Below are 14,042 nucleotides of genomic sequence, written 5' to 3'. Positions count from 1 at the left end.
TGTATATCTAAGACAATGAAATTCAAAAAGCAGGAGTTCCCATCGTGGCACAGTGGTTAACGAATCCAGCTAGGAACCATGAGGTTTCGGGTTCAGTCCTGGGCATCGCTCAGTGGGTTAACGATCCAGCAACACCATGAACTGTGGTGTAGGTCACAAGCACAGCTTGGATCTGGCATTGCTGTGTCTCTGGCGTAGGCCAGCAGCTACAGCTCCAATTGGACCCCTAGCCTGGGAACCTCCATATGCCATGGGAGTGGCCCTAGAAAAGCCCCCCCCCCCCCAAAAAGAATTAAAATTCAAAAACCAACAGAAAAATGTTGAAACTAAATAGAACAAAAAAGTTTGCAACAGTCTAATGAAATATATTAAGTGAAAATCATTTGTATAGTGCAACATTGTTTTGTACAAAAATAATACAAAAACATACTAGGAGCTTCTGCTAATGGGTTAAGAATCCGATTGCAGAAGTTCCCATCGTGTCTCAGCGTAAACAAATCTGACTAGTATCCATGAGGATGCAGGTTCGATCTCTGGCCTCATTCAGTGGGTTAATGACCCAGCATTGCCATGAGCTGTGGTGTAGGTCACAGATGCGGCTCAGATCCCACATTGCTACGGCTGCAGTGTAGGCCAGCAGCTACAGCTCCGATTCAACTCCTAGCCTGGGAACCTCCATATCCCGTGGATGTAGCCCTAAAAAGACAAAAAATAAAAAAAATCCGACCACAGCAGCTTGGGTCACTGTGCAGGAATGGATTTGATCCCCAGCCCAGCACAGTCACAGCTGTGGCTAGGATTCAATCCCCGGCCCAGGAATTTCCATATGCCATGGGTTCAGCCAGAATAAATAATAATATACAGAAAGATTAATAGAGTTGCTTGTGAATATAGAGAAACTTCTCTGAAAGTACATACAAAGTCTGTATCACTGACTGCCTCCAATATTCAACAAATATTGAAAGAGCCTTCTATTCTACATCAGACTTTGATTCCTGGGACTTGGTATACTGAAAGTACATAAAACAAAGATGCTTCTTTTCTGAAATCTATATTCCAGTGGTGGGGTCGACAACAAAGATGTAATAAATAAGATGTTTATATAATTATTAAAAGATGTAAATGCTCTGCAAAAAAAAAGTAAGTAAAGGATGTTTAGAAATGCCAAGAGGTTAAGAGTTACAGTTTTAACAAGTGTCATTAAGATGACACTGAGCAAAGACTTACAGGAGAGGTAAGAGAGTTAGCTATGCGGATGTCCCACGAGTGTTTCAAGCAGGTGTTTCAGGCAGAGGGATAAGCCAGTGGCAAGGTCCTGAGATAGACTGATAGGTGGTGTGTTACAGAAATAGCAGAGGTGAACATGGTTGAACCAGAGTGAGCAAGAGAGAAAGGAGGAATAAGGCTACAGAGTCCACTGAAAGACTGAACTATACTGAGTGAACTGGGAGTTCTGATCAAATGAGTGACATGACCTGACTTACAAATACATTATTTCATGCTACACATACACAGTCTCAGCTGGTTATTAATGTTTCAATTTTGTGTTAGTACACACAGAGGCTCAGAGAAGCCAAGTGCCCTGTCCAAGATCACATAGTTAGGTCAAGGCAAGACATGAATCCAGAATCCCAACGTTCTTTCCATCCAATGCCAGTAGTCTCACTACTTATGTTGCCTTCCTGGAAGAAAAAGACTTTCAAAACCATATTGCTCGTTATTTAAGCACAAAGGTCTCTTGAACTCTACAGTCATACATCTGAGGCAACCCCCTTATGGTCAGTTTAATAACTGGCAATAATTAAATATATAGTAATAATTTTTATATAACCTCAAGCTAATTCAAGAAATAAATAAAAAGCACAGTATGAGCCCCCAAACCACTGTTTGTATGATGGCACAAATATAAATATTACATAAAACTTCTGAACATAACAATCCAAGAGATTTTATCATAGGACATCATTTCTAAAAAGATAGAAGACATATTCACAAAGATGTCCTTTACACCATTAACACTGGGAAACACAAACACACTTGAAAAGAATCTCACTGTTCGCTAGAGAAGAATGGCCACTGTATTATAGCATATTGATTCCATGGAATTTCACTCAACCTTCAAAATAACAAAAAACAGGAGTTCCCGTCGTGGCGCAGTGGTTAACGAATCCGACTGGGAACCATGAGGTTGCGGGTTCGGTCCCTGCCCTTGCTCAGTGGGTTAGGGATCCGGCGTTGCCGTGAGCTGTGGTGTAGGTTGCAGACGCGGCTCGGATCCTGCGTTGCTGTGGCTCTGGCGTAGGCCGGTGGCTACAGCTCCGATTCAACCCCTAGCCTGGGAATCTCCATATGCCGCGGGAGCGGCCCAAGAAATAGCAACAACAACAACAACAACAGATAAAAAGACAAAAAAAAAAAACAAAAAACATTTGCAAAAAAAGGTTTAAAAAATAAAAGATGGTATCTATGCAATAATTTCAACATTAAACACTGACTTATAAACCCTAAAATTGGTTTTAAAAATATTTTTAAATAAAGAGCTGCAATAGAACTGTGGTATTTCTTCTAATTTCTCACACTGGCTAATTTAAAGAAAGCATCCATTAACTTAATTAACTGTTATTTATTAAACACCAAGGATGTGCCAGATAATAGCTAGGTAACAGAAATACAAACACAAAGGTCCTTGTCTTGGAGTTGTTCACAATTTAGCAAGTGCTGGCTTTTATGTCAAAAGACAAGCTACTTACGCACAATTTTAAACAAGGTGCAAAAAATAAATAAATAACCCTATCCACTATATGATTATAAGACTAAGTAATAAGCCATGTTCTAAAAGTTTATAAAACAAACTGTGTGAAATCCAAATATTTCTCAAGTATTCACTAAAAATGGGTTAACTGACTACCGTAAATCTACTGAATCATCACATAATCATACTTTCAACCCCACACATCTGAAATAAGAAATAGTAGAAAACACTACTGTTTCTAAGTCTCCTCACTATCTATGTTCCCCCAATGAGACTGGATTTAAGAAATAAACTTTGGAGTTCCCGTAGTGGCTCAGTGGTTAACGAATTCCACTAGGAACCATGAGGTTGCGGGTTCGATCCCTGGCCTTGCTCAGTGGGTTAAGGATCCGGCGTTGCTGTGAGCTGTGGAGTAGGTCACAGACGTGGCTCAGATCTCAAGTTGCTGTGGCTGCAATGTAGGCCAGCGGCTGCAGCTCCAATTCGACCTCTAGCCTGGGAACCTCCATATGCCGCAGGAGCGGCCTTAAAAAAAAAAAAAAAAAAAAAAAAAGACAGACCTTTGCCATTTCCAAAGTCCCTAGGGAGACGCTCCCTGAGAAGAGCAGTTACTGTCCTACTTCTCTGGGAGTGGGTGCAGATACACACAACGCACATGCAAGTATATATGCAATAAGCAGTCTGGAGTTGGTTTTGGTAAAATTAAAAAAAAAAAAACTCCATATCTTATAGATCTATCCTCCTTCCTTATGAGTCCCCTTCTCAGTCTCAAAAATCCTTAATAAATGAGTTATATTCACATCACTGTCTTAACAGGGCCCTACTTTCCTCCTCAGAGGGAAAAGGCATAAATAATAAATGTGAGGTTTACTGATGTGCCCAAAACTCTGATGATGACGTTTAACTAACTCTGTGTGTGCTGGAGAAGGATGGCAGTGGGAGCAGGAGCGGAGAGGGCTATGGCTGATGACAGAAGCCCATCCAGGGAAACCGCTCACCTGCCAGATAATCTTCTCACCGGGCTCTGGCCTGATGACAGCACAAGAACACCACACATACAAACACCTTCCTCTCCCCCTGCCCCTCATCTAAGTCCAGCTTTCCTGTGTCAAGTGATACTTCTGTTTTCTGCCTGAACAAAATGGGATGAATCCAGGATTTGAAATAACATCTCTAAAGTCTAAAGCAAAGAAAAAGGTAACAAACTCTAGTCCTGCTTGCAGCCTACACTAAAATGTAAATAATTTCCACCTTTCACCTGGCTATAGAATAGCACACACACATCTCATTGACTCTCCATCATGGGGGCAGCCAATCCCTTCACCAGGGCAAGAAATAACAAATACGTGCACCGCTGGTTCTATTACTAAGACAGGAAGATGAGGGAGAAAGGGCGGTGGAATCCTTAACCATCATTCCCAAACTCTAGGGTGGAATGTTAAAAGGACCAAAAAAAAAAGTGATTTGAGAAACATAATTTTGTAGGCCTTGTAACTTACTTCTCTGTTTTTAACCTACCTTGACTTCACTGGCAGGGTCCCAGGACTGTCTATGCTAACATATAAAAAATAATTTATTATAGTTATGAACCAAAGAATTAAACTACATAAGGATAGAAATAAGGACACCGGAGTTCCCGTCACGGCTCAGTGGTTAACGAACCTGACTAGCTACCATGAGGTTGTGGGTTCGATCCCTGGCTTTGCTCAGTGGGTTAAGGATCTGGCGTTGCAGTGGCTGTGGTGTAGAGTGGCAGCTGTAGCTCCAATTCAATGCCTAGCCTGGGAACCTCCATATGCCGTGAGTGTGGCCCTAAAAAGAAAAAAGACTAAAAAAAAAAAAAAAGAAGAAGAAAGAAGGACACTGACAGTAAAGAGTCAATGGGGTGAAAGCCAGCACTTGAGATCCCTGAAATCAAGATTTAGGAAGTGGTAAATCATTGGTAAAAGGTGCTATCTAGCATGACCACCAGCTAAGACAGGGGCAGGGGAAGATCAATAGAAAGAGAAAGAGAAACAGAAAAGAGGAGGTTAAGGAATCCAGAAAGTGAATTTAACTAGAAGAGTGCCAATTTCACCACAAAATGATGACACAAATAAGCAGTAGTAGAGAAAAATACTTAAAAAAAAATACACAGAGAACGATTTTTGATATTACAAAATGTCTGTAACCTTTACTACAAATAATATTCTCAGAGGGAAATGATAGCGCTGTCTTACTCTTTGAGATGTTTCTGCTGCTGCGGCTGCTATGGCAGCAGCTTTGGCCTTCTCAGCTTCATCATACGTAGGAAGGGAGGTAGCAACACTGTAGGGAGGTGGCACAGGATAAAAGTCACTGTAAACTTCTGTATCTGAAGAAAAGGATTTAAAAGAAGATAACCATTAAGACAAAGTCATATCATTTTTTTATAGCCAAAATATAATTTAATTATTTATAAAACATCACTGAAGACTATTACTGCTATCTGTAGTCCTGTTATAAGCTATATCACACACAAATTACTACTACATTATTTACATTATTTTAGTCTTATATTTATTATCAAGAGAAAACTCATATGTATCATCTAAAGGCTGATATACAAAACATTACCATTAGGAATGAGATTCTGAAAACCTGTGCAAGACAAGGAGGTAAGAAACTCACCATATATGAGCATCCTCTATGTGCCTATTGCTATGCTCAAATAATTTCTCTTGCCCATAATCCCTCAGTCGAATAGTAAAAACAGCAGGAATAATAGTAAGGAGCACTGATATGGTACGAGCCATATACTATAGCCCTTCTATATACATTAACCTTAGCAAGTCTGAGGTGCAGAAAAGTTAAGTGATTTGCCCAGTATTACACAACCAGTAAGCGGCAGAACCCAGGGATTTCCTGACTCCACATATTTTGTACTAATAATCTATAAGAGGTTAACTTTTGTATGGCAGCTTTAGCAACTCCTAAGCAAACTTTACTTAAAGATTAATTCTATTTCACTCTTGTCCCTTTCTCTCACATTTTGCCCACATCGACCTTGTTCTTTAGATTTTTTTTAATAAAGAATTTCTCCCTCCCCAATTTTTAAACTATTTTTGAAATATGATCTCTGCATTACAATATTAAGTTCAGACTGCTTATTTTTTAAAAACTGCATTACACTTATTGCTCACTTGGTATAAGTAAAATAATTCATACAGATCAATCAACAGATTAGTCTTATGCTAAATCACTGATATAAAAAGCAGGTAGATTCTAAAAAGTAGTATAGGAATTCCCATTGTGGTTCAGCAGTTAATGAACCCGACTAGTATCCATGAGAACATGGGTTTGATCCCTGGCCTCACTCAGTGGGTTAGGATCCAGCATTGCCGTGAGCTGTGGTGTAGGTTGCAGAGGTGGCTCAGATCTAATGTTGCTGTGGCTGTGGTATAGGCCGGCAGCTGTAGCTCCAATTCAACTCCTTGCCTGGGAACCTCCACACGCCTCAGTGCAGCCAGAAAAAAAAAGACCAAATGATTCATTTCCAACAAACTAAATGCAGCAGATGTGACACTGTGACTTTTGAGGCAATGTCATAACAGGTGACACAGATTCCATTCAGAATGCTTGTTCCTGGAATCCAGCCTCCACTCAGCAAAGAGCCCAGATAAAACGAGAGGCCATACAGTTGTTCTGGCCAAGAGCCTCAGCGCAGGCTAGAGCTAAAGCCTCATCAATTACCAAACATGGAAAAAGGAAGCCTGCAAATGCCTCCAGTCCAGTTACCACCAGATAACAATCACATGAGACCTGAGGAGAGAACTTCATTATGGAGCCCAGTTCACCCCCTAAACCATGAGAATTAATAATAATAAGCATTTGTTATTTTACTCTATCAGGTTTGAGGTAATCTGTTATACAGCAACAACAGTAGCCACAACAAAGAGACTGCAATTTCACTCATAGCATCTTCCATCATATAGTGATTAACTTAGCATTACTGGGAAAATACAAATTGTGGCCAGAGAAACAGATAAGGGTAGTTCTTTTGAATGACCTGAAAGGATGAGATGAAGAGTAGGTAGGCAGCAATCACTGCCTTATATTCAAAAATTATTACCATGTCTGCAATAACATTACATGCAACATACACCCTTCGCCTCCACTCACATACACCACATCCCCACTCATATTCATCATTAATAACACCTTGTTTTATGGCTGTATCAGTAAATACATATGCATACACGAATGGGTGTATTTATACATGCATGTGTGTATGTATACATGCGCATGAATACATATGTGTGTATGTGTGTATTTATTCCTTCCAAAAGTTATACAGCTAGTCCACTGGGAATGGATTCTAGTAAGCATAAAAAAGTTTAAAGAGGAGTTTCTGTCGTGGCGCAGTGGTTAATGAATCCAACTAGGAACCATGAGGTTACCAGTTCGATCCCTGGCCTTGCTCAGTGGCTTAAGGATCCGGCATTGCCATGAGCCGTGATGTAGGTCACAGACGAGGCTCAGATCTGGCATTGCTGTGCCTATGGTGTAGGCCAGAGGGAACTGCTCCAATGAGACCTCTAGCCTGGGAACCTCCACATGCCATGGGTGCAGTCCTAGAAAAAAAGACCAAAAAAAAGTTTAAAAAGCTACTTTTTTCTTTTTTTAATTGGAGTGTAGTTGATTTGCAATGTTGTGTTAATTTCTTATATACAGCAAAGTGATTCAGTTATACCTATATACACATATTCTTTTTCATGTTCTTTTTCCATTATGTTTTGTTATAGAATAATGAGTACAGTTCCCTGTGCTATATAGTAGGACTTTGTTGTTTATCTATTTTGAATATAGTGCTTTTATCTGATAATCCCAAACTCCTAATTTATCCCTCCCTACTCCCCTTCCCCCTTTGGTAATCATTAGTTTGTTTTCTTTTTTTTGTTTTTTTGTCTTTTTTTGCCTTTTCTAGGGCCGTTCCAGAACTTCATGGTTCCTAGTTGGATTCATTAACCACTGCGCCACAACGGGAACTCCCATTAGTTTGTTTTCTGTCTGTGAGTATGTTTATGCGTTCATAAATTTATTTGCATCATATTTTAGCTTTCAAAAATACATGATATATGGTATTCGTCTTTTTAAGAGCTACACTTTTAAATTAATTTTTTTTTTTGTCTTTTGTTGTTGTTGTTATTGTTGTTGTTGTTGCTATTTCTTGGGCCGCTCCCGTGGCATATGGAGGTTCCCAGGCTAGGGGTCCAATCGGAGCTGTAGCCACCGGCCTACGCCAGAGCCACAGCAACGCGGGATCCGAGCCGCGTCTGCAACCTACACCACAGCTCACGGCAACGCCGGATCGTTAACCCACTGAGCAAGGGCAGGGACCGAACCCGCAACCTCATGGTTCCCAGTTGGATTCGTTAACCACTGCGCCATGACGGGAACTCCTTAAATTAATTTTTAAAACAACAATGAGAAAAGTAATGTATGAAGCACATCTTTGGAAAAAAATCTTTAAAAAAAAAACAAAAACATAAAACCAGGTGGCTCAGCAGGTTAAGGATCTGGCATCGTCACTGCTGTGGCTCTGGTTACAGCTATGGTTTGGGTTCAATCCCTTGCCCAGGAACTTCCACACGCAGCAGACACGGCCAAAAGACCCCCATAAAACCAAAGAAGTCCATTAACAGACTTGATAATTACTAAAATCACACTAGCAAAAAAAACAAAAACAAAAACGAAAACCATTACTAGCTGCTTTATATTGAAAAGGGCAATACCTGAAGTTGTAGGTACTTCCACGGTAATACTACTATAAGGTGGAGGAGAAGAGTCAGCCTCAAGTCCTGATGCTGAAGAAGCAGCCTGCATGGTCTGTGGTACTGGGTCTGAAGTTGATGGCTGCTCTACTGCAGATGATTCTGAATTATCCTCTTCATTGTGAAGCTAGAGGAGCAAAGCAAAAAGAAAACAGTAAAAGAAAAAATGTGAATCAAAGTTTTCAGGCAAAGAATCATTTTTTAGCTAAAAACAAGGTAAAATAGCATTACAACGAAAGATTAACAAAAAAAGATTAACAACAACAACAAAAATTTTTGGCCATGCCCCACGGCATACAGAAGCTCCCAAGCCAGGGATCGAACTTGTGCCACAGCAGTGACCCAAGCCAGAGCAGCGAGAGCACCAAATTCTTAAACTCCAGGACACCAGGGAATTCCAGAAGAACAAAAAATTAAAAGTTGAGAACTCTGAAAGTTTCTTTACAGTATGATCAAGTTCAAATGGTTAGGAATCCATAGAGGAGAAAAAAAATCATGATTACAAATAGATACAAGTTCACTCAGTCCTACAATAAATATTGTCTACCATGTACCAATCACTGTGTACTGCAAAGTAAACCTCCTAATACAACCACAATACCATTTCTAGTACACTAGTATCTAAATAACTGGAAATGTAAACTGAATTAATGAAATGGAATAACAATACATAAACATTCTCAAAATGTGAAAAACTCTAAGGCTTCCCAAGTATTACATATAAAAATGTGCATATGAAATGTTGAAAAAATGTTTTTCATTACATCAAATTTACTTAAAGTTCAATAAGTGCCAGATAATATATTGAGATCTTTAATCATTTAATTCATTTAACCCTCACAACAAACCTGTAAGATAAAGACTGTTAAACTGTTATACCCATTTGAAAGATTGAAATAAAAAAACAAAACAAAACAACTTTGGATGTGTAGAGACTTAGAATAATTTGCCAAACAGCACAACAGCTTGGACAGGTAAGGCCACAAATCAGAGCAGTGTGAGTGTACACCTCTTACTTTATAGTTGGGGGGGGGGAGAAGAAAGAAAGGAAGGAAGGAAGGAAGGGAGGAAGGAAGGAAGAAAGGAAGGAAGGAGGAACGAAGCAAGGAAGGAAAAAAATTTTGTCACAGGGCAAACCTGCATGTTGTGATATAATGAAACAAACGTGCATTTTGGATTTTAGAAAGAAGAACATGCAAATTATTACTTCACTTTCTAGGAGTTTCAATAAATTTATTTTCTTTGTACCTCAGTATCTCCACATCTAATTTCTAAATGTAGCCAAAATCCTCCCAGAATTGTAAAATAATATTTGGAAATCATCTAGCATAATGCCTAACACACAAAAGCATTTAACGAATACTAGTTTCACTCTTCTTCCTTGAATTTAATATACTTATTTCATAAACTCAGAAACAGAAATTAGTGTGGTGCTCTCTGTCAGTTCAATAAGCAGTCACTCATTTGTTTCTAAAGAATTTTTTTAAATATGCAAAGTGAATAGTTCCCATTGTGGTTCAGCAAGTTAAGAACCTGACTAGGATCCATGAGGACTTGAGTTGGATCCCTGGCTCGCTCAGTGGGTTAAGGATCTGGCATTGCCACAAGCTGCAGTGTAGGTTGTAGATGCAGCTCAGATCAAGCGCTGCTGTGACTCTGGTGTAGGCCAGCAGCTGCAGCTCCAAACCAACACCTAGCCTGGGAACTTCCATATGCAGCAGGTACCACCCTGAAAGAATAAATAAACAAATAAATAAATAACAAAATAAAATATGCAAAGCAAAACAGGACATTGATTTACTTCATTGTTTTTTATATGTGTCTTTTTAAGTCATCATACTAGCAAAACACTTTTCGGAGTTCAAAAATGTATTACAACTTTTAACAAACCAGTATAAACAAACCTAAAATCATCTCAAATTAAGAACCTTTTGCATAACACTGTGGACAAAAAAATGTTGCCTGCCATTCCAGTAAACAACAAATGTTGCCCATCATCGAGCCAGCAGCTACTGCAGTCAACCCCAGACGGTGCACCCTGACAAAAACAAGATACTGGCCCTAGATAGTTAAGATGCATGTTTAAAGAATAAATTCGGAGTTTCTGTCCTGGCTCAGCAGAAACGAATATGAGTAGCATCCATGAGGACACAGGTTCGATCCCTGGCCTCTATCAGTGGGTTAAGGAGCCGGCATTGCCATGAGCTGTTAGTGTAGGGTGCAGATGCGGCTCGGATCCAGTGTTGCTGTGGCTGTGGTGTAGGCCAGCAGGTACAGCTCTGATTCAACCCTTAGCCTGGGAACCTCCATATGCCAAAAGTGCAGCCCTAAAAAAAAAAAAAAAAAAAAGACAAACACACACACAAAAGTTAAGAATAAATTCAATGAGCCCAGACTCTTGCATCTCCCCATACACAGAAAAGTACTAAATTCATTAACTTAAGATGTCTGTTTTTATAGAGTTCCTGTTGTGGTTCAGCAGGCTAAGAACCCAGTGTAGTGTCCATGAGGATGCGGGTTCCATCCCTGGCCTCCCTCACTGGGTTAAGGATCTGGTGTTGCTGCAAGCTGTAGCATAGGTCATAGCTATGGCTTGAATACAGTGTTGCTGTGGAGTAGGCTCGCAGCTGCACCTGCAATTCAACCCCTAGCTGGGAACTTCCATTTAAAAGTCTATTTTTTTGCAATTAGCAGTAAACTTCTGATGCTCTACTACTTCCCCTCCCCCCACTCCAGGAAAAACTGCTATATATCCTGGCTCCTTCCTCACCTGTTCAGAGCAGTTCCTCAGAACTATCTAAGAGGCTATCTCCTAGGCTACAGTCCTCACAGAAGGTCCCCGGATAAAACACAACTCACTATTTAGGTTGCAATTTTTTCTTCAGTTGAGAGCACCAAAGTTTATATAATAAAAGCTACTCACAGAAACTGAATTTGAAGGTCAAATAAAGTCAACTCTGTATAAGCTTTTATGTGTATTTACTTGCAGCATTTTTCCAAGTGGTCACTACATGAGCACCCTCTTGACTAGCGACTCTGACCTGGTGTCCATAAAGCATCCTCTACTCCCAATACAAGGCACCCAGGAGAATTCCCAACATAACTATCTTTTTTTTTTTGCTTTTTTTTAGGGCCACACTTGCAGCATATGGAGGTTCCCAGGCTAGGGGTCTCATCGGAGTTGTAGCTGCCGGCTTGCACCACAGCCACAGCCACAGACACACCGGATATCGGAGCTGCATCTGCAACCTACACCACAGCTCACAAGCAACACAGGACCAGGGATCAAATCCACAACCTCATGATTGCTAGTCAGGTTCGTTAGCCACTGAGCCACAACAGGAACTCCTGAACTTAGTCATCTTTGACCACACTTTTAAGAATAAAAATATCGGATGAGCAAGTTAAGGTAAATAAAGGTAGAGATATATAATTAGCAATGGTGTCTATTTCCTAATATAGCATGTAAGTACGCTTAGTATATATTTTGTAATTAATGTTACTAAACAAATAATAGTGAAGATGTCAAAAAGAAAATCTACTTTTCCATATCTACTAATTTATTTATTTATTTATTTTTGCTTTTTAGGGCCAAACTGATGGCATATGGAAGTTCCCAGGCTAGGGGTCAAATTGGAGCTGCAGCTGCCAGCCTACACCACAGCCACAACAACACAGGATCCTATACATATTACTTCATTCTATCTTAAGGTGATAACATATTAAAGTAATAACCGGAAGCTTTGCTTCTGAGAAGCTAGAGGCCTCAGTGAATGTTTTCTAAACACACCAAGATGAAAATGCATGGATGTGCTATCAAGTGTGGTTCAGCAAAAGGTGCCCAGAGGAAAGGCCTGGCGGGTTAGCCAGAAGTATGGGCTTTTCGACATTTTCCTTCACATTTCTTTTTTTCTTCTTTCTGCTTCAATTTGGGCACAGGTCAGAATTACAGAAGAACTGTAAGATTAGAGTGGGAGGCGGGGGGGATTCCTAAAGTTTTTTTAAAAATAAGTTTCTAAAGAGCTAATATATTTTGTATACGACCATACTCTGACTATACTTGGTTCCAGGGGACAAAACTATAAAGAGTTGGTAGTAGCAAGGAGATAAATTCCAGCTCAATTAAATACAAAACAAAAAAAGAAAACTTTAAAATTTTTAAATTAGAACTTTTTAATTTTTAGAGTACTAACTTTTCTATGGAGCAACAAACCCCTTCAGGCAGATTTTGGATGACTATCTGGCAAGACTGCTGTATAACTAGGATGACCATACAGCCAGTTTTCTCAGGACAGTCCCACTTTACCTCTGTTGTGCCAGGGCCCCATTCAGTTTAGCATTTTTTTCCACCCCTTTTATTCTCAAAAAAAGAATATGGTTGGTCAATCTACATATAATGGTTCTTTTTTTTTTTTTTTTTTGGTCACAGCATGTTGCAACTTGATATAGGATCTCAGTTCCCAGACCAGGAATTGAGCCCAGGCTGCAGTGGTGAAAATGCCACGTCCTAACCACTAGACCACCAGGGAACTGCCATGGAATTCTTGCCCTTTGTACAAAAATAGTAGATGACAAACTAACTCTAAGATAATATGACTCTAGAAAAAACCCTGGGAGTCTCTGTCATTCAATGTTGCCTTATCTAAGACCTGATTCAGAGAAACAAACAGATAAAGGCTGCAATAAAATCAATCTGCAGAGTTAAGTACTCATTTTAGTCCCCCAAGAACAAAATGAGCTCCGTTATCTATGCTCCTAAGGATACGGAGCTTCTGCAGACAGCCTGTGTTCTAAACCAACAGCTCAGAAGACAGGTTCCCACAAAATACTGGTGTTTATTTAGCAAATGGAACTAGATTTTCTACCAACAAAACTGAACTACAGCAGTCTTCCTCATGCGCACACATAACATGAAGCAAATTAACAGAATCTTCTTAATTTTAGGCTTATTCTCCCCCAGTTTTTTTTCCACTAAACTTTTGCTGTCTCTGGATACCTTTCCGCTAATGAGAGCTAGCCTACGATAAAGCAATGATCAGGAAATGATACAAATGATTAGGAAAGTGGGCATAAGCGACAAGTAGATGCTAAAGGAAAAACTGCAAGCTGGCAAACTGTGCCTAACTTTCAGCTTCTTCTTTTGAAAGTACAGAAGTTTTATATTTCATAATATAATGAAATATATTATATTTGTTTGCAGTTTTATATTTCATAATATAATATAGGCATATTTCTGCTGGTATAAGTGTTTCTTGTTAGTATGAAAGAACATCATTATTTCACGGGGTTCCACAAAGAGCACCATGAGCTTCAGCTGCCTGAATAAGTTTGCAAAACAACTCTCAAAAACCAAGTGTTCTCAGATATTTTATCAAGACACGACTAAGTGTCTTTTAAATGAAAAGGGTTTTTATTTCAGGTCGAAACTGCTATTACCTGCTCATGATATGTCAACTGAAAGGTGCAAAAGAGTATTACAGTATAACTGAATTTTTTAA

General features: G+C 39.5%; 1 protein-coding gene across 2 annotated transcripts in view; it reads right to left on the bottom strand.

The window, feature by feature from the left end:
* Positions 1-14,042, bottom strand: part of NDFIP2 (Nedd4 family interacting protein 2) — a 64,881-nt gene that overhangs the window by 18,975 nt on the left and 31,864 nt on the right. For both annotated transcript variants that reach the window (XM_047755888.1, XM_047755887.1), the window contains exons 2-3: positions 8,506-8,671; positions 4,972-5,105 (exon numbers count right to left, since the gene is read on the bottom strand). In XM_047755888.1, the coding sequence (XP_047611844.1) occupies positions 4,972-5,105; positions 8,506-8,671 (300 nt within the window). The remainder of the gene's footprint in view (positions 1-4,971; positions 5,106-8,505; positions 8,672-14,042) is intronic.

Source organism: Phacochoerus africanus, chromosome 13 (genome assembly GCF_016906955.1).
Source record: "Phacochoerus africanus isolate WHEZ1 chromosome 13, ROS_Pafr_v1, whole genome shotgun sequence".
In the NCBI taxonomy this organism is placed as follows: Eukaryota; Metazoa; Chordata; class Mammalia; order Artiodactyla; family Suidae; genus Phacochoerus; species Phacochoerus africanus.
Note: the sequence above shows the minus strand (reverse complement) of the source record. Positions and strands in the feature narration are given on the sequence as shown.